Source organism: Bos mutus, chromosome 3 (assembly GCF_027580195.1).
Source record: "Bos mutus isolate GX-2022 chromosome 3, NWIPB_WYAK_1.1, whole genome shotgun sequence".
Classification (NCBI taxonomy): Eukaryota; Metazoa; Chordata; class Mammalia; order Artiodactyla; family Bovidae; genus Bos; species Bos mutus.
The window spans coordinates 105,817,810-105,836,980 of record NC_091619.1 but is presented as its reverse complement, the minus strand read 5'-3'; the positions used below and the strand labels follow the sequence as shown (position 1 = coordinate 105,836,980).

The following is a 19,171-nucleotide window of genomic DNA, read 5'->3' as shown; positions in this document are numbered from 1 at the left end:
GCCTGTTAGATCTAGCTGTCGGAACTTCTTATCAGCCACAATCGTCTTCCCTATAAGCTACTTATTCAGCGTGGGACAACCCTCAGAAATTAGATCAGGGGTCAAGGGGTTGGGCCATGCCTGTACTAGCTCTTCCTTGAAAAATGTAAATAGTGGTTGTTATCACCAGACTGCCAGGCAAGTATCTCTCTGGCCCCTGACCAGCTGCCCCCAGTGCTTATGCCACAAATGTCCAGCTGCTGAGACCTGCCATCTCTAAAAAGATAAAAACAAGCAACCACTGTTAAAAATACATTTATCATTAAAATATATTACACACAGAGGGAATGCATTATATACAGTTGGGAGGATTTGTTGGCCTGGTAAATTCCACTTGTTTCACCAGAACACCAGTTTCTTCAGCATTTTCATTTTCAAGCCACTGTATTGCCCTTGGAGGCTAAGTGGCCAGTTCCAGAGTTGTTGAGCCATATTTATGAGTGGGAAGCGGGGCAGGGTTTGCATATGGGTACACCCATGTCCTCGGACAGAGCACTGAAAGCACCTGGAGAGGCTGTGTGGCCTGTTTATCCAGCAGCTTCCATTTAATTCTTTGTATTTGCATCCTCATTCATCCTTCAGGACTCCAGAGTTTGTTCAAATATCTGATTGTGGGGAGCTCGGCCCAAGCTACAGGGAAGGCACTGTATGCCTTGGAAGCAGGTTGAGCACAAGGAGTATGGCTGTTTAAACGTTAAAAAAAAAAAAATGTTAAAAAACTAAAGTTGAACACTGCATGTCAGTTTTACTGTGGTGGATTTCCCCTCAATGTCTTCACAGCAGGACTGAGTGTGATGGTCATGGTGGACAGGGCGGTCTGGGCTCAAGAAACAGGCAGCTGCCACTCAGGCTTCCCTGTGGGCTCATATCCTCTTAGGGCAGCTCTGGAGCTGAAACAGGTGGGGCTGGTAACTGGCTGTCTCAGGCAGAATAGGAGAGGAGAGAGAGAGGCTCCGGGTGAGTGAGGAACTGGTGAACAAATTCTTGAGCCTTCTTCTTTTCTGCCATTTCAAGCTTTTGGTGACCAGCTGGGTTTCGAAGCAACAGGCTACCAAATATGCTGGCTGCATGAAAAACACATAAAACACAGAATTCAGCAGAAGTACTACTTACTCTCGTGTTCTAAAGGGTGGGGAGGGCTGCCCCCGTGGCAATAGTTTCTGCTTTAAAATAACTATCTGAGGGTAAACTTTGCCCAGAGCTTGAGGTTTTAGTTCCACTGCAGTGGACTTGGGACCTTCCTCAACCACCCTTCTTGTAATGAGTCAGTTTGCAGACTGCTTTCCACACATCCTTGGCTTACCTAGAATATTATCATCCAAATGATTTTTTGCTGAATTTTTCAGCAATTCTTGCAAAAACGCCATCAAATAGGTGAAGACATTTCTGTGGCACGCAGGAAGGGCAGTAATGACCTGAGAGAGGGAGAATTGATATGTCTTTTTGTTCATTCAATTATTTCTCCAGTGGCTGTTATGTTCCAGGAATTGACTGTACACGATCCAGGTATATGAGAAAGACTGTGTGTAGAAAACCCTGATCACTCATCACAGGTGCCAAAAGAGAAGCACAGATCAAGTGCTACGTGAATTTAGAGGTCAAATTTCTAACTGCATGTTCTCAAAAGTCAAAAACATCTCAGTTGGGTCTTGAATATAAGTGAAGATTGGACTTGCAGAGGTAAGGACTAGAGCATTTAGGGCAAAAGAAAGTGTAGAAAAAGGCAAGATAAGGAAAACTGTGAGATAAGAAGAGAGAACCCATTGTGAGAAGTCAGTTTTGGTAAGAGCACTACTGTCTGAACAGGCCCTAAGCCTGGAACGGTTGATCAGGCTAGAATTCAAAAAGTACTCTGGCTGTCTGCCTTTCAGAATTGGTGGCAAAGCTTGCACAAAATATATTTCAAAAGAGATTCTGATTCAGAGGAGGTGGGGTAAGACTCGGGAACCTGTATTGTTAGCATATTTTCTAGATTATTCTGCTCCAGCAGGTTACTTATGTGTACGACTAGGTGAGATCATAAACAGTCCCAAATACTGGTTTAAGAAAATCCTTATTTGGCAGTGGAGAGCCTTTCTGACTAATGGGGACCTGATGAGAACTTTTGAACCCCAGATCTAATGGCACTTCGCAAAACCAATTAGCAGAGGCAGAGCATGAATGCAGGGCCCTGAACCAAGGAAAGTGGGACTAGAATGGAAGAAAGAAGGAGAGTGGCAGAGTAAGGGGATAGCACATGTGGGAGGTGAGAAGAGGAGGAGGAAGGAATGACGCCGTTTTCTGGGCTGAGTCAGTGGAATCATGGTAATGCCATTAAGAGGAAAAGGGACATGAGAGGAAGAATGGGTTTGGGAAGGAAAGACTTGGAGTTGAGTTTCTAAGATATTGCATTTGGGGGATGGTAGCCACTTTTTTCCTGTAGGCCCCATGAGACTCAGGGTTACACCATGAACACGGCAATGCTCCACGCTCGCCCTCACCTGTTTACTTGCTGCGAGGTTGCCGGAACACTCCAAGCAGTTGCGGTAGGCGCTGTAACAGATGACAGGCTCTGGCAGGCTCTCCAAGAAGAGCAGCAGGGCTTCGGCCACAGAATGATTGCTAGCAGCTTTGGGCCCATCGTTAAGGAATAGATGACGCTGCTGCCATGGTCACTGTTAGGAAAAGGCCTGGGAGCCAGCACGTGCCAGAGTGCTGCGTGCCCAGTCAGGCTCTCTGCTCAGTGCTCAGATGCTGGACTGACATCGTGAAGGGGCCAAGCTGTTAGCTTAGCTGGGCTCTCCTAAATTCCTGATATATTGGTTGCTTAAGGTTGTAAATGGAGAAGGCAGTGGCGACCCACTCCAGTACTCTTGCCTGGAAAATCCCATGGATGGAGGAGCCTGGTAGGCTGTAGTCCATGGGGTCGCTAAGAGTCGGGCACGACTGAGCGGCTTCACGTTCATTTTTCACTTTCATGCACTGGAGAAGGAAATGGCAACCCACTCCAGTATTCTTGCCTAGAGAATCTCAGGGACAGAGGAGCCTAGTGGGCTGCCATCTATGGGGTCGCACAGAGTCGGACACGACTGAAGCGACTTAGCAGCAGCAGCAAGGTTGTAAAGTCTTCTCTATGCAAACTTTAAATAAGAAAAACATGACAGCTGAGTTCACAGTGTCTGATTTTGAGCCTTAAAATATCACCCTTTCCTTCTGCTCACTTCTCTTACTCATATGCACACACACATATACACACGGGCACACGAACATCTGAAAGGATACAGAGGTTATCAATCATCCCAGTATCTAAACAGTCCCTGATATGATCAAATTCCGACCTCAGGCCTGGCTGCTGAAACAGATCTTCCTGAAAAAAGGAAGAGAGTCACAAAATAATTCTATTCTCAGAAAGTCAGCAATGATTTCCTGACCTAGAAACATGATCACCAGCAGGGTACAGAAAGGGAGAGCATGTTGAGGCTTTTGAATCAACCCAGTAGACAATGTGATGTAGGCTGATGTGGCTAATTCATCTCTCAGGCCTTCCCAGTCATGCTCTCACAACAGGTCTTGAGCATAATAATGTTTCTATTATGAGAGAATTCTCTGGAGTGCAGTGATTAGGATGCTGTGATTCCATTGCAGGGGGTGCAAGTTTGATCCCTGGAGATCTGACTGAAGGGAAAACTATTATTTTTTTAATAAACATTTATTAAAATAGTCGTGTCCGACTCTTTGCGACCCTATAGACTGTAGCCTACCAGGCTTCTCAGTCCATGGGATTTTCCAGGCAAGCGTACTGGAGCTGAAGGGAAAACTTTAAAGTAGCTGTGGTTCCTGCAGTGTTAAGAGGGATTAACCAGAAAAAAAAAACAAAAAAAACAAAGAAGATATATCATTTATAAGATGGAGAAAGTTAAAAAGGTATCTCAGTGCTTTGAGAAAATGAGGTTATGGCAATAAAGGTATTTCCATGAATCCTAGGATCCCGTATATTCATTTGTTTTACAAAATGACTCAATGCCCAATAACTGAACAGTAACAATATTATATGTATTGCTCAAAAGTTACACCTGGAAGGAGCTCTGAAGAGAAGGTAGACTAGCACAGTCCTTAAGAAGGTGACATCTAGAGATTCCCTGGGTTTAAATCCCGATCCTGCCCATCTGTCAGCTCTGGGACCCTGGCCAAATTATTTCACCATTTCTGAGCATCTGTCTCCTCATTTGAGAACTACTATGAGAACTAAATCAGGTTGTGCTGCAAAACACTTAGAACAGAGTTTGGGACACTGTAATGCTCAATAAATCTGAGGGGAAAAGCAGAGAGACACTGTGCTAAGAATGTACACTGCTCTGAAGTGGCAGAGCTGCAGTAGATCAGAGTTTCTATGGGTCTCCCTGGGCCCCAGACAAACCAGTCAGTGAAACTGACCAATCTGATGGCAGGAAGCTTGCCCAACCCACTCTGGAAATCAGGCTTCCTGACTCACTGCCTGACGGCACGGGTACCCCTGCCTGTCTGGCTTGTCAACAAGTGAGCCCCTCCCATTCCTAGAAGCTGATGAGAGTTCCTGCAAAGGAAAGCAGGCTGACATTCTGAGAAGGTTTCAGATGCCTTTCTACTGGGGGACCCCAGAGGCCCAGGGAGGGAGTATGCTCTGCCCAGAAGGCCCTCCCAGGCTGCTTCCCCTAGGAAGAATCGGGCGCTATATGTCATAGCGGGGCCCCATGGGAGTGTGGCACGTGAACCTGTCAACCTCCCCTCCACGGTGGAAGAGCAGCGTTCCACAGGTTCTGCAGGGGAAAGGTGTTTTCTGCCCAAAGTTCTCAGGACTGATGCTCTTTCTCAAGGCAGCATGGCCTCTGTCAGGTGTGAATACCTCAGCACCACCTACCTGCTGGATGGCATTTCGGTACAGGTAATCAACCAATATCCAGAGCTCCTTGGGGATGTCCATGGGTTTCTCCAATTGGCTCCCATTATCTTCAGTCTGGAGTTGCATCAGAGTCTGAAAAGAAATAAAAAGCATGATCAGAAGGCCCACCAATGGAGCTTTCACCAGGCTGGCTTCAGGAGAGCGCAGGGTATAGGGACGCAGACCCATGGAAGAAGGGAAGCGTTTTGATGTCCCTAAGCAAATGCTCATCAGGCAAAAATGAAATCAGGTGGCATGATCAAGGTATGAAAAGTGACTCCTGAGAATTGGGAGTGGCTTATGGCAAGTAGTTTCAATGAATCAGGTGAAATATGTAGCATCTTAGAAACAAACATCCTGCCTCTAGCACTTTCACCATCAGAACCAGAGAAATGGTGTGGTCTGGTGAAAAAAGAGCACAGACTTAGGAATCCCAAAACCCAAAAGCAAGGTTGAGGTCCAGGGTTAACTCACTACACAGATCCGTGACAAAAATCACTCCCCTTATTAGGCCTCTGTTTTCATCCATAAAATGGAGAGAAGAGAGTTCAGGAGTCCCTAAATTAAAAAATGAAATGGAGGAAAAAGAAAAGCATACCTATTGCCAAAAATCTGTTCCAAACTAGCTCCCCTGTATTAAAATTATCTCCATAGGAACTTTTTATTAATTTTATTGGACTATAGTTGATTAAGATGAGCACCAAAGAATGGATGCTTTTGAACTGTGATGTTGGAGAAGACTCTTAAGAGTCCCTTGGACTGCAAGGAGATCCAACCAGTCCATCCTAAAGGAAATCAACCCTGAATATTCACTGGAAGGACTGATGCTAAAGCTGAAGTTCCAATACTTTGGCCACCTGATGCAAAGAACTGATCCATTAGAAAAGACCCTGATGCTGGGAAAGATTGAAGGCAGGAGAAGGGTACGACAGAGGACAAGATGGTTGAATTGCATCACCAACTTGATGGGCATGAGTTTGAGCAAGCTCCGGGAGTTGGTGACGGACAGGGAAGCCTGGTGTGCTACAGTCCATGGGATTGCAAAGAGTCAGACACGACTGAGTGACTGAACTGAAATGATAGTTGATTTACAATTTTGTGTTTGTTTCAGGTATACAGTAAAATGATTCAGTTATACATATACATATATTTATTCTTTTTCAGGTTCTTTTCTCATACAGGTTATCACAGAATATTGAGCAGACTTCCCTGTGCTATATAGTAGGTCCTTGTTGGTTATCTATCTTATATATAGAAGTATGTATATGTTAATCCCAAGCTCTTGATTTCTCTGTCCCCACACTTCCCCTTTGGTAACCATAACTTTGTGTTCAATATCTGTAAGTCTGCATATGAATCTTTTTAGATCTCAGGAAATTATTTTAGGATAATACACCAAGTGATGATTAAAACAGGGAATTCCCTGGTGGTCCAGTGGCTGGGATTCCGAGCTCTCAATGTCGAGGGCCCAGGTTCAGTCCTTGGTTGGGGAACTAGGGTCCCACAGGCTACGCAGCGCAGCCAACAAAATAAACAAAACAAAACAAAAAAAAGTGATGACTAAAACCGGAAAAGAAATAACTATTGTGGGGCAGGGACATGCATTATCTTGGTATCTGTGGCTGAATTTCTTTAATAATATTATGAAGGATCAAAAAACACAGCAAAACATTTCACAGTTTTTCCATCAAGAGGTAGTCTTGCCCTGTCCCTAAAATCTGGACTGACCTCACAACTTGTTCTGATCAATAAAATGTGGCAGAAATGGTACCATTTGAGTTTAGAGGCTAGGCCACTAGGGGCCTTACAGTTTCTGTGTTCAAACTCTTGCCACTAATGAGGGAAGCTCAGACCAACCTACTGAATGACAAGAGCCCATAGTGAGGGAGAGGCCCAGTGAGCAGCCAACACCAAGAAAGTAAGGGAGGGGCTTCCCCGGTGGCTCAGTGGTAAATCCACCTGCTGATGCAGGAGACACAGCTTCCAGCCTTGGTCCATGAGGATCCCACATGCCATGGAGCAACGGAGGCCATGTGCCACAACCAATGAGCCTGCAAACGGCAATCACTGAGCCCACATGCTGCAGCTACTGAAGCCTGCACACCCTAGAGCCCAAGCACCGCAACTAGAGAGTAGGCCCCGCTCACGACTAGAGAGAAGCCCTTGCAGCAACCAAGACCCAGAACAGCCAAAAATAAACAAAAATTATTTTAGAAAGAGAGGAAGGCTTCCTTGAACCCTCTGGCCAGCACAGCTGCCATTGACAAAAATGAGCCTGGGCGAGACCAGCAAAAGAGCCACAATGGAAACTCACATGAGAAGCAATAACTTGCTGTTGTTTGAAACCACAAAAAACTGTCAGGATGTCCGATACACAGCAGTACACATCTGACAGCATAGGCAAACACCATGGAGGCTAGAGAACCCTCAGGTCCCTGGGAAGGCAGGCATGAGAGCCTCTCACTTGACTGGCTTGGCTGCTACATCCTTCTAGATGTTTTCTTGTGGCAAGTAACTCACCAGCTCTCTAATGGTTTCTAGTGGCAAGTCCAAAATCGGCTCCTTCATGTAGCACAACGTGTGAATGGGCGATCCGAAGCAGCTTGGTATGTAGTTCCCAGACACAGATAAGAAGTAATCTTTTCCCCTTTCCAAGTGCAAAACCAGAATGTCCTCGATTTTGTCTTCACCCGAGTTGAGCTTTGTAGCTGTGGTCTTATTTACAAATAGCTCTAATTCAATCTCAATGGCAGAATCTAAAAAAAAAAAAAAAAAGTAAAAAGAAATGCTGGTTGGCAGGAGGCCAAGAGGAAAGGGGGCGAGAAGACGGGCTGGCAGAGGGTCGGGCATACAGAGTTAGGGAAGGAAATAAGAGGTATCAGCCAACCAGCAAGAATCTACATGCTCAGCACTCAAGAGACTCCTCTGGAGGAGGGCTTGGCGACTCACTCCAGTATCTTGCCTGGAGAAACTCATGGACAGAAAAGCCTGGCGGGCGACAGTCCATAGCGTCACAAGAGTTGGACACGATTGGAGAGACTGAGCATGCACATACGCACACTCAAGAGACACGTGAACAAGGAGTTTATGGTCCAAAGGGGAATTGAAAACAGTAAACAAAAACACGAATAGGTAATTGCTATTAAATTCACGTTCTAGGTAGCACTGCTCAAGCTAGGTTCTACTTCCCTGGTGGCTCAGACGATAAAGCGTCTGCCTACAATGTGAGACCGGGGTTTGATCCCTGGGTCGGGAGGATCCTCTGGAGAAGGAAATGGCAACCCACTCCAGTATTCTTGCCTGGAAAATCCCATGGACAGAGAAGCCTCGTAGGCTACACTCCATAGGGTCCCACAGAGTCGGACATGACTGAGTGATTTCACTTCACTTCACGCTCAAGCTGCTGCTGCTGCTGCTAAGTCGCTTCAGTCGTGTCCGACTCCGTGCGACCCCATAGACGGCAGCCCACTAAGCTCCTCCGTCCCTGGGATTCTCTAGGCAAGATTACTGGAATGGGTTGCCATTTCCTTCTCCAAAGCGTGAAAGTGAAGTCACTCAGTCGTGCCCGACTCTTAGCGACCCCATTGACTGCAGCCCACCAGGCTTCTCCGTCCATGGGATTTTCCAGGCAAGAGTACTGGAGTGGGGTGCCATTGCCTTCTCAGACGCTCAAGCTAGAAACAATAAGAAGGTGTGGATCCAGTAGAAAATATAACATGTTATTAGACTGTGAACTGTCCACTTGCTTTTGTTCACTCACTAAATTGTATCTGACTCTTGGCGACCCCGTGGACTGCAGCATGCCAGGCTCCTCTGTCCTCCACTATCTCCCAGAGTTTGCTCAAATTCATGTCCATTGAGTTGGTGATGCTATCTAACCATCTCATCCTCTGCCATCCCCTTCTTCTTTTGCTTTCAATCTTTCCCATCATCAGGGTCTTTTCCAAGGAATCAGCTCTTCACATCAGGTGGCCAAAGTATTGGAGCTTCAGCTTCAGCATCAGTCCTTCCAATGAATATTTAAGAGTTGCTTTCTTTTAGGATTGACTGTTTTGATCTCCTCATTGTCCAAAGGACTCTCAAGAGTCTTCTCCAGCATCACAATTTGAAAGCATCAATTTTTCAGCGCTCAGCCTTCTTTACGGTCCAGCTCTCTCATCTGTATATGACATGTGAACTGACCACAAAACAAGCTAACCCCTTTGCTTCACAGCATAACACAGTGCCAAGGAGAAGCTGGGAGAGAGATACGGGTGGTCAGGCCGGACATAATTTCTGGATGACCACCCTATTATCTTCGCCACAAGAGCAGACAATTAGGAATTGACTATAGTGAGACAGAAAGTGAAAGGGTTCTTGTTACAGCCACACCTGCTTCACAGAACTGTGTTTTCTGTGTGAAATTATAGAGCATCCACATGACTGAGAATACTTTTGACAGTGAACTCAGGCCCTTTACTATTTTACATCTTATCTATGGATGGATCTCCATCTGGAGAGTCCCTTGGACTGCAAGGAGATCCAACCAGTCCATCCTAAAGGAAATCAGTCCTGAATATTCATTGGAAAGACTGATGCTGAAGCTGGAACTCCAATACTCTGGCCACCTGATGTGAAGAACTGACTCACTGGAAAAGACCCTGATGCTGGGAAAGATTGAAGGCAGGAGGAGAAGGGGACAACAGAGGATGAGATGGTTAGATGGCATCACGGACTCAATGGACATGAGTTTGAATAAACTCCAGGAGTTGGTGATGGACAGGTAGGCCTGGCATGCTGCAGTCCATGGGGTCACAAACAGTCAGACACAACTGAGCAACTGAACTGAACTGAACATCCACAGGGCTTTGAAAAAGCTTCAAGCAAACAACAAAACATTCAGAAACAAAAAGTTTATTCTAGGAGAATGGGCAAAAGACAGGGTAGGGTGTTCCCCAAACCAGCCACCAGGAAGCCAGGGACAGAGGCCTTACCTGGCAGGAGGAACCCTCGGCTGGGGCTGGCTCGAAGCCACTGCTTACAGTAGAACTCTTCGTTAGGCTTGCTGATGAACTCAAACTGACATGGCACCTGTCCATTCCGAATGGTGAAGGACTCTACCTGCAGGTGCATGTACTTCACGTTCTGGAAGCAGAACTGGGGACAAGCCCGGGACCAGTCAGACCAGGGCCCTCTCCTCGGCAACCTGCCCAACCACCCCAACTGGGTGATCCTTGCCCTTCCTGGGAAGAAAACGAAGGACCATCTCTTTCAAATCATACTTTTAAGTATTTACCTGGGAGACCACAGCTGCTCCTACTAAAGACCAGTTGTTAGTGTTTAACTCAGAAATCCTAAACTCAAAAAAAAAAACAAAAAATTCCCTAACAGAATCCAAGTTTAAATCTCCTATACCCAAAGACCATACCCAAAATATCCTTCACACATTCCACTCCCAAATGTGAAACTGAAGCTCCTCCTTCCCTGCAGCTGGACATCTAGGACATTAAAAATACCCTCACCATAAATCCTCATTTAATTGACTTTTTACTGTCAATTCTGAATGATCTATACTGTGGCACTTCTCTGAAAAATCTTTAGCCCTAAATTGACTTCTCCCAATGCCTGTTACTTTTCCATACTGCCTTCCCTCTCATCAACTCATAGGTACCCCACATTTTGGACTCAATCTCAAAGCAAAGCATCAGTAGGAAGACAAACCCAGGGCAAGAATGCACACAGCTATACTAAGATCAAGTGAAACATATTTTGGATCCTCTGTGACTTATTTAACTCATGGAGGGCCCATGCTGCTGCTGCTGCTAAGTCGCTTCAGTCGTGTCCAACTCTGTGCAACCCCATAGACGGCAGCCCTCAGGCTCCCCTGTCCCTGGGATTCTCCAGGCAAGGACACTGGAGCGGGTTGCCATTTCCTCCTCCAATGCGTGAAAGTGAAAAGTGAAAGTGAAGTCGCTCAGTCGTATCCGACTCTAGCGACCCCATGGACTGCAGCCTACCAGGCTCCTCCATCCATGGGATTTTCTAGGCAAAAGTACTGGAGTGGGGTGCCATTGCCTTCTCCGATGGAGGGCCCATGGATGGGTAAAATACAGGAGTCACAAAAGGTTGCAGGCTTTTGGTTTAAAAGATCAAGAGGTGAACCAAATCTAAACCAACACCCCCTCTCCTGTCAGCTGGCATCATCAGCCTCAGTTTGTCTAGAAGCAGCCGATCAAGGAAGACTATAGAGTCCAGGAGTCTGACAGGTGCCCCTTTGAGTTCTGAGACCTAGCAGATGAGATTTATGTTCTACAAAGAGAAGAGCCAGATGCGTTATCACATCCTTTCTACCTCTCGCTTGGAGAGGGACACGGAAGGGATATTGGCATTTTCCATCTTATCCAGGGAGCGAACAATCTCCTCCAGAGTTTTCCGATACAGCTCTTCATTGATGACCCTCACCTGGAAGGGAAACAACAGAGACTTAGTGCCTTGGCTTCACCCACTTTCTCTTTTTCAGGGTCCCCAGTCTCCAGGATCTAATGCCTAATAGTCTGAGGTGGAGCTGATGTAGTAATAACAGAATAAAGTACACAGTAAATGTAACGTGTGTGAATCATCCCCAAACCACCCCCAACTCTTCCCTATGCATGGAAAAATTGTCTTCCATGAAACCGGTCCCTGGTGCCAAAAAGGCTGGAGACGGCTGCTTTTAGAGGACATTCACAGCCTTGGGAAATAGCAGTTGATCACAACGCAGAAAGTGAATACTAAACAGATTTAATTAATGAACAAAGAAGCCAATTAACAGTAGACGTAGAAGGGTCCCCCAGAGGCAAAGCCTCTCATAAAATCAACTGCTTCCCGATTAGCAGAAAAAAAAGATACGGGGGTGAAAGCTGGGTGAGTGGTTCTGCAGGGTCTGAGGCCAGGGCAGAGAGACGCCCCTGCCTGTCTCTGCTATGCTTGCTGCTGCTGACAGGCCGGCAGGCGGGAGCTTCTCTAGGGCTCTGAGTCAAAGCAGCATTTCACAGGCTTTTTAAACCTGTGCTCCATCAGCCAAGAAGCTTTTGTCAGGGTTTCCCTTCTATATTTTGAATTACAATTCTTGTCATCTTCCAATAATAAAACCTTAGTTATAACACTCATTAGGCTTTTTTCAAGCCACCCACACCCTTGTGGATTCTGAGGCACCTCTGCCTGCACCCTTGAGAACTGATAATATACAAGGAAACACAGAAGTCACTGAAGAGGAGATGCAAGTGGAGAATACATAAATAAAAAGATTAAAAAAAATATTTATTATAAGTCAACGATACTTCGACAAAAAAAAAAAAAGATGTTCAGTTTCACTAGTAATCAAGGAAGTATAATCTAAAAGAATGAAGTATCTTTCTCATTTGGCTCACTGGATTGGTAGAAATTTAAAAGATTGCTAAAACCCCGTATTAGCCAGACTGTGGGAAAAGAAGCTCATCCATGGTTGGCAGAAGAGTAAAATGGTAAGGATGCTGGGAGGATAATTTTGTAGGTTCAAATAAAAATAGAATACATTTTTCTCTGAACCACTCATTTCACCTCCAGGAATTTCATTCTACAGAAATGTTCATATTGACACACAAAGATATATGTGAAGGCTGGTCACTATAGCAATGTATATCATAGCACCATTTTGGAAACAACTTAAATTATCAATACAAACATGGTTCATCCATACTATGAAACATGTTACAGCCCTTAAAAATAATGAGGAGGGAGCTTACCCTTACCGACATGAAAAGATCTCCTAAAAAATAGCCAGTGAGGGAAAAAGATGTTCTCAGAACCATGGGTGTGATAGATTTCTTTTACAAAAAGGGAGAAACTTCCTCTATGTTATATATAGAATACTGACACACTGCATAGAAAAAGGTCTGGAAAGAAACAGTCCAAAGAGTAAAGGGGAACTTCCATGTACGCAGAGACATAAAGTATAAGCCTATAAAACATTTATGAATTAAATTTAAATTAAAACCATTTTTAAAAGGAGCCTCCTCTCACTCAAGCTGGGAGGAGGAGACCAGAAAGACAAAAGTGGTCTCAGCTGTGGGGACCAATTCCCTAGAGGATGATGGCAGCTTGGTCCCAGCTGCCCACCTACCCCGATGTCAAACACTGAGCTGACGGGCTTGTGGTCGCTGGTCTTCAGGGCCATGTGGCTCTGGTAGCTCAGCTGAGTGATGTTCTTCCCTTTCCAGAGGACCCGGTCACACCAGGCGGGAGCACGACACTTCTCGCTGAAACGCAAAGCCCACACTGAAAGCCCTCTGAGGCACAGCGGCGCCTGACGCCTGGGGTAGCGTGTATTCTGCGGGTGTCACCCCCAAACAGCTGTGAGCACTCAGAGCGAAAACGCTGTTCAGGATGATTTCTGCTCTCCACCTTCCTATGGGGATCAGGCCATCTGAGGGTAAGCACTCTGTGGGCCTCAAAAGATGCTGGTTAAAACAGGTCGTGAATTCCTACAGCTTGGCTTCAAATCCTGCTTCAACGCTTGCCTGCTTGGGAGGATCTTAAATTTGGGGGTGGGGGGCTTTTGTTCCCCAGTCTATAAAATGAAGATAATAAATCATACCTACTTCAATGGGTTGTTAAGAAGGTTACATGAGATAATACAAGTACTGAACAGCATCCCATAGGCTCTCATAAAAATATGAACTACCATTAATGACCAAGTACAAGCTCAGTCTATTGGAATCATCACCCTAAGCATAGCTGGAAGGGAAATGCGTCTTAAGAATTATTGTGGGGACTTTCCTGGGTGGGGTCCAGGCGTTAGGACTCCATGCTGTCCATGCAGGGTGCCCAGGTTCGCTCCCTGGTCAGGGAACCAGATCACACATGCCTCGCAGGGCAACTAAGCCATGAGCCACAGCTAGAGAGTTCGTCTGTCACAACGAAGATCTTGCGTGCTGCAACTAAGACCCAGACCAGGCAAAGAAATAAGTTTTTTTTTTTTTTTTAAAAAGTGTAGGAAAGCAGTCTGCTTAATGAACAGATATTGAGAGAAAATGTTTGACCTGAGGAAGAAGTGACAGGAAACCTATCTTCCTCTGTAGGTCCCCGAGGGAAAGTACTTCCAAAACTTTCTGAGTTTCTATTTGCTCAGCCTCCGAAGCAACCTCTGACCTACCTGGTATCCCAGTCATCGGAGCCAGTATCATACTTATAGGTAGGCTGGAACGTGAGCTCACCCTCGCTGAAGCCCTCGAAGACAGCCTTAGCAGCCACCTGAGCTCTCAGCTACACAAAGGATGGAATTAAAAAAAAAAAAAAAAATCTCAGCATAAAAAGGTCAAACCTTGAATTAGCAGAAGAAAGGAAACCAATCTGGAATCTAAACCCTAACCCCAAAGGAAAAGCCCATGAGAAAACTATTCTGTGGGAATTCTCTGGTGGTTAGGACTCCATGCTTCCACTGCAAGGGATATGGGTTTGATACCTGGTTGGGGAACTCAGACCCCACATACTGCAGTGTCAAAAAAAAAAGAACAGAAAGAAAATTACTCTGTAAGACCTTGAGTTAATTAACTCCCAGGAAGAGGAGCATGCTGGCTATTCTGCCTGCTGTACAATTTTTAATGCTCTTTTATAAAACCATATCCACGTCTGAGGGGCCTGAGCTCCATCGCACTGAGATGCCCCTAGGAGGATTAGTTTATGGATATAGTTTCTCTTCCAGGTATCAAACACATCATCTGTGTAGCACAGGTGTTCCAATATACAGAGGGATAAAACTGCATTAAAAAATGTCTGTAAAGATACAATCCAAAAAGTAAAAGGGAACCTCCAAGTATGTATAAATATATAGTACAGGTATAACCAAACCATTATGAATTAAGTTTAAACTAAAACAATTCTTTAAAGAGGTTTGTCAAATCAGTTATATGAACTGGGGGGAGCTCTATGCTTTGGTTTCCCCATCTGTAAATTCTGGATTTATAATAGAATCTGCCTCACAGGATTGTTGCAAAGATAAGCTGTCAACTTAAAACAGTGCCTGACACATTACGATAGTAACTGGCCTCCTTGCCACTGCACTGGTTCTAAGAGCTCCTTCTCAGCAAAAGAGAAAAACCACGGGTGTTCCTGCCCTCTCCCTGGAGCACCAAGCTTGGTGCTGTGTGGCCTGGTGACGAACTGTAAGCTCTAACTTTGGTGAAAGGGTCAGCTATCCAGGGGACAACAGTTGACAAACCCCCAAATAGGAATTCCTTAAAAATAAAATACTATTAAGGAAAAAGCAACAGGAAATTAAAATAGTGTAAGATGATTCTTTCCTTTTCGCTTTTTTCTGGATGCACTGCATGGCATACGGAACTTCCCAGACCAGGGATTGAACCCACGCCCCTACAACAGAAGCACAGTCTTAACTCCTGGACCACCAGGGAAGTCCAAGATGACTCTTAAATGGGTAAATATGAGGACTTTCTTGATGGTCTGGTGGCTGAGAATCTACCTTCCAATACCGGGGACTTGGCTTTGACCCCTGGTTGGGGGAACTAAGATCCTGCATACCTCAGAGCAACTAAGCCCTCATGTGGCAACTGCTGAGCCTGCGTGCCCTGGAGCCCACAAACCACAGCAAAGACTGAGCATGGCCAGAATAAGAAGAGTAAAAAATAAATTAAAAACAAGAAACAGGTAAATATAAATCTTGAAACCATTTGGAAAGCAAGGCAACACACAAACTGGTTACTATTACTTAAGGAGAGACAAGAAAAGAAGGGAAGAAGAGATGGTATTGAACTCCCAGGGAAATAAGAATGCTGCAGTCTAGAAAAAAGACAGATAAGGGATAATGCTGAAAAGGGGAATAAAGAGACTAATTTACCAAGGAAAAGAATGGGAGACAAAAATGGGTCACTAAAGAGATTATTCTATAAAGAAAGACATAACAGACTTGGGATTTTTTTCCCCTTAATTGATCCCACTGGGAGAAAAATAAAGGTAACAGAAAGATTTAGACTAACGACAATACAAAGATGATTAAAAGGGAGATACAGGGTAGAAAGAAAAAGGACCGTGACATCCCGAACAACTCTGACTGCTTGAACAGTTTCAGAATCTCTTGAGAGGAGTACCCTGAAGGTCAGAGAGAAACAGGTTTCTCTCGTCCTGGGAAACAGCTAATGCTCTGAGAAAGGAATGATAACCCAAACAACAGTAGAGGCTAGCAGGAGACGGAATGGATTCTTTATGGAAGTGAACACAGCCCTTTAGAAAAAGAGTGGTCCCGCACACGGCACAGGTCTGCTGAGGGGCAGGGGGCGCAGGGGGCCCACTGGAAACATCAGTAAATCATCTGAAATATACAAAGGACTAATATCGTCTTGATGAGAAGCTTGGCTCCCTTTTGGCCCCAACTTGAATGACTGAATGAATGGGCACACACGAGACAGAGGGAAAGAGAACAGCTCTTGCCTCCAGGGGAGACAAACCTCAAGGGCAGGACCAGTGGGGCAGACAGCTATAGGAGAGGGAGCACAGATGGAGGGAAGGAAGGGATGGCGGGCGCCAGCTCCTCAGGGAACCCTCCCAAGATGAGGAAGAAGAGGCGGAGCTGGAGCTGGGCAGCCAGGCTTTCTGTGCCCCCTGGGGGGTGGGGCAGGGCAACGACAGCTGCCTGAAGAGTGCCTGGGTGGCCGCTGGTACCTGGTCATACGCATACAGCGTTTGAAAGGCCTTCTCTTCGATGAGTTTTTTCACTTTTTCCACATCCGGATCTTCTATCCTGTAGTTGAGGTCCCCCAGCCACAAGATCACACTGCGGGGACAGAGCACAAAGGGCACAGGGATTAGGAGGGGCTTCGCCCACCCTATCCGGTGTGCTTCTGACAGAAGGCCCGGAGGCTCAGTCTCTTGGGAGCTGCGTGGGGAAGGAACTTGACTGCTCAGGGTCTCTTTTCCTCTTGCCATCCCATTTAACATCATCTCTAGCATGCCTCTTACTCAGTTATCTTGGTCCAAGTTCACTGGCAACAGCCTTGTGTTCTCCTTGACTCTTTTATTCCCATACAGCTGGAAAGGGGGGAGGGCATGGTAACCCACTCCAGTATTCTTGCCTGGAGAATCCCATGGACAGAGGAGCCTGGCGGGCTACAGTCCATAGGGTCACAAAGAGTCAGACACGACTGAAGCGACCGAGCACAGCTGGAAAGATAGTCTAATAAGATCTAAAAGCAAGACAATAATTTACCTCTCCTGGGAAGATGGGGAAAGATCAAGTATTGGGAGTCCTGTCAATCACTCAGGGACCCCAAGCCAGATGATGCCACAATGCTGCCTCTGCCTCCATGCACACTCCAGCCCCCAAAGCATGCTCTTAGCCTTTGTTTCTGGAGCAGAGTTCCTCTAAAACAAAGCCTGACCTGCCCAGTGGTGTCTCGGTTTAACCACCACTGCGTTACTGGCCGGCTCTTTCTGCAGAATTCGACAGGTGTTTTCTTGCACCTGCTGCTTTGGGAACACGATGACTGGATGCTCCCAGGTGACACTGCACATTCTGGGGAGACCAGTACTGCTCTACGTGAAGCCAAGAGCTGGGTTATGAGAGAAGCCGCATGGCAGCATACACACTCCAAAATGAATGCGCCCACGAGCTAAATGCAGACAAGCTGACATGCAGCCTCACACACTGGGATGCTGCCGGGTCAGCAGAATGGAAGACCCAGTCCCTGCTAGGTCCCCTGGAGACGGAAAGCCATTCTGGCAGCTTCCAGCACACCAATCAAGATGGTCCTACGGACGCAGCAGGTGGATGAGAGGTTGGGCTCTGTGTACTCCTTGGCAGACACCACAGCCCCAGTGGCTTCTTCCTTGTTATAAGAAGAAGGGGCGTAAGTTTCAAGTGTTACTGTAAAGCCTGAAATTCCAATATGCCTTGAGTTTAGACAGAGAGCAAGTACTGGAGATAAATGAAATAAAGAGAACAAACATTAGCACAAGACATCCCAAGCAGCTGCAACCATGGCTCCAAAATGTTGAATCAAGAGGTGAAAAAGACGTGAAGACTGGGAAATGCAGCCCCATCCTCGACCGCACATGCTTCTGCAGACAACAGGCAGCAGAACCCTGAACCACACTTCTAAAACCTGCGCTCGAGACGCCTGCTCTGGCGTGGCTTTTCTCATGATGCTGCATCAAGGCGGACTGTGTTAAAAAAACATCTTACACATTTTCCAGGAACAAATGGTGTCTGAGAAAATTCGAGAGGTTGGCCAGATGGTAAGTTGGGAAACTAAAAATTTCCAAGAGGTGTAATCCCTGTATAACCGAGAGTTGGCTGAGAGTTCCCACTCAGGTGGTGGGAAGCCTCCCCCGGTCCCCTACCTAATGAAACAGAGAGCCCTGGGCTTGGACCGCGCAGCCCGGCACACTGCCTGGGGTGGAAGGCCAGACTCACTCGTGCTTGCTGATGGTGAGAGGGGGCAGGCTTGGGTCGACCTGACAGAACTGCATTCGAGAACAAATGTCTTTGTAGTCCTGGTTCCTCCTCTCGTACTCCTCCGTGTGGGCTGCCAGGTGGGAATTGACCACGCAGATGCTGGTGTTGTGAAACTGGAACCGGATGGCCACGCCCCCTTTGTTACCCTGTGAAAGGGAGCCCGGAAAAGGCACAGTTCCCAACTTCACTGTGATAGTCATTCAAACCCATGGGCTTTCAAAATGTTCTCTTTTAGTCAGTCTGTGTCACAATCCTGGGAGATGAGTAAAGCAGGGTTACATATTTATAGGTGGGAAAACAAATGCAAGAAGACAGAAGGACCAGGCGGCCAGCGGCGAAGGCGAGTCCACTCTGCAATAGATTGCAGGCAAGCCACACACTCTCCCTTCCCCCTGGGAAGCTAAGCTCTCACAGTAGAACCTAAAAGGAGGACTTTAACAGCTTCAAGAAGAAAAACGGCAAACCTATTATTAGCATTCTTTCTTTCTTTTCCTTGGTGATCCAGTACAGCTTCTGCGACATGGGTCATGCATTAAATGGAAGGACCCACTTGGGGGCTTCAGAGCGGAGCGGCCGTGAGGATGCGGGCTAACTGGGCAAGTCAGCCAGGAAGTCACTAAAATACAATTTCGGAATGGCCTCCTCCATCAATTCCTGCTACAGCATGAGGGGACAGTTCATCTCGTGCTGCCAGTACCCTCAAGCTGGGACACAGGTAGTTGTGGTATCATGAGAAGCAGGCTCAAGACCTTAGGGACCAAGGCCCTCCC

General features: G+C 46.3%; 1 protein-coding gene across 5 annotated transcripts in view; it reads right to left on the bottom strand.

Moving 5' to 3' along the window:
* Positions 1-278: 278 nt before the first annotated feature.
* The window catches only part of INPP5B (inositol polyphosphate-5-phosphatase B), a 54,747-nt gene continuing 35,854 nt past the window's right edge, over positions 279-19,171 (bottom strand). For all 5 annotated transcript variants that reach the window (XM_070368390.1, XM_070368389.1, XM_070368391.1 and 2 more), the window contains 12 exons: positions 18,360-18,547; positions 16,610-16,721; positions 14,088-14,197; positions 13,056-13,191; positions 11,267-11,377; positions 9,910-10,072; positions 7,457-7,692; positions 4,916-5,029; positions 3,301-3,385; positions 2,520-2,647; positions 1,343-1,454; positions 279-1,103 (listed from right to left, as the gene is read on the bottom strand). In XM_070368390.1, the coding sequence (XP_070224491.1) occupies positions 961-1,103; positions 1,343-1,454; positions 2,520-2,647; positions 3,301-3,385; positions 4,916-5,029; positions 7,457-7,692; positions 9,910-10,072; positions 11,267-11,377; positions 13,056-13,191; positions 14,088-14,197; positions 16,610-16,721; positions 18,360-18,547 (1,638 nt within the window). In that variant the 3' untranslated portion in view covers positions 279-960. The remainder of the gene's footprint in view (positions 1,104-1,342; positions 1,455-2,519; positions 2,648-3,300; positions 3,386-4,915; positions 5,030-7,456; positions 7,693-9,909; positions 10,073-11,266; positions 11,378-13,055; positions 13,192-14,087; positions 14,198-16,609; positions 16,722-18,359; positions 18,548-19,171) is intronic.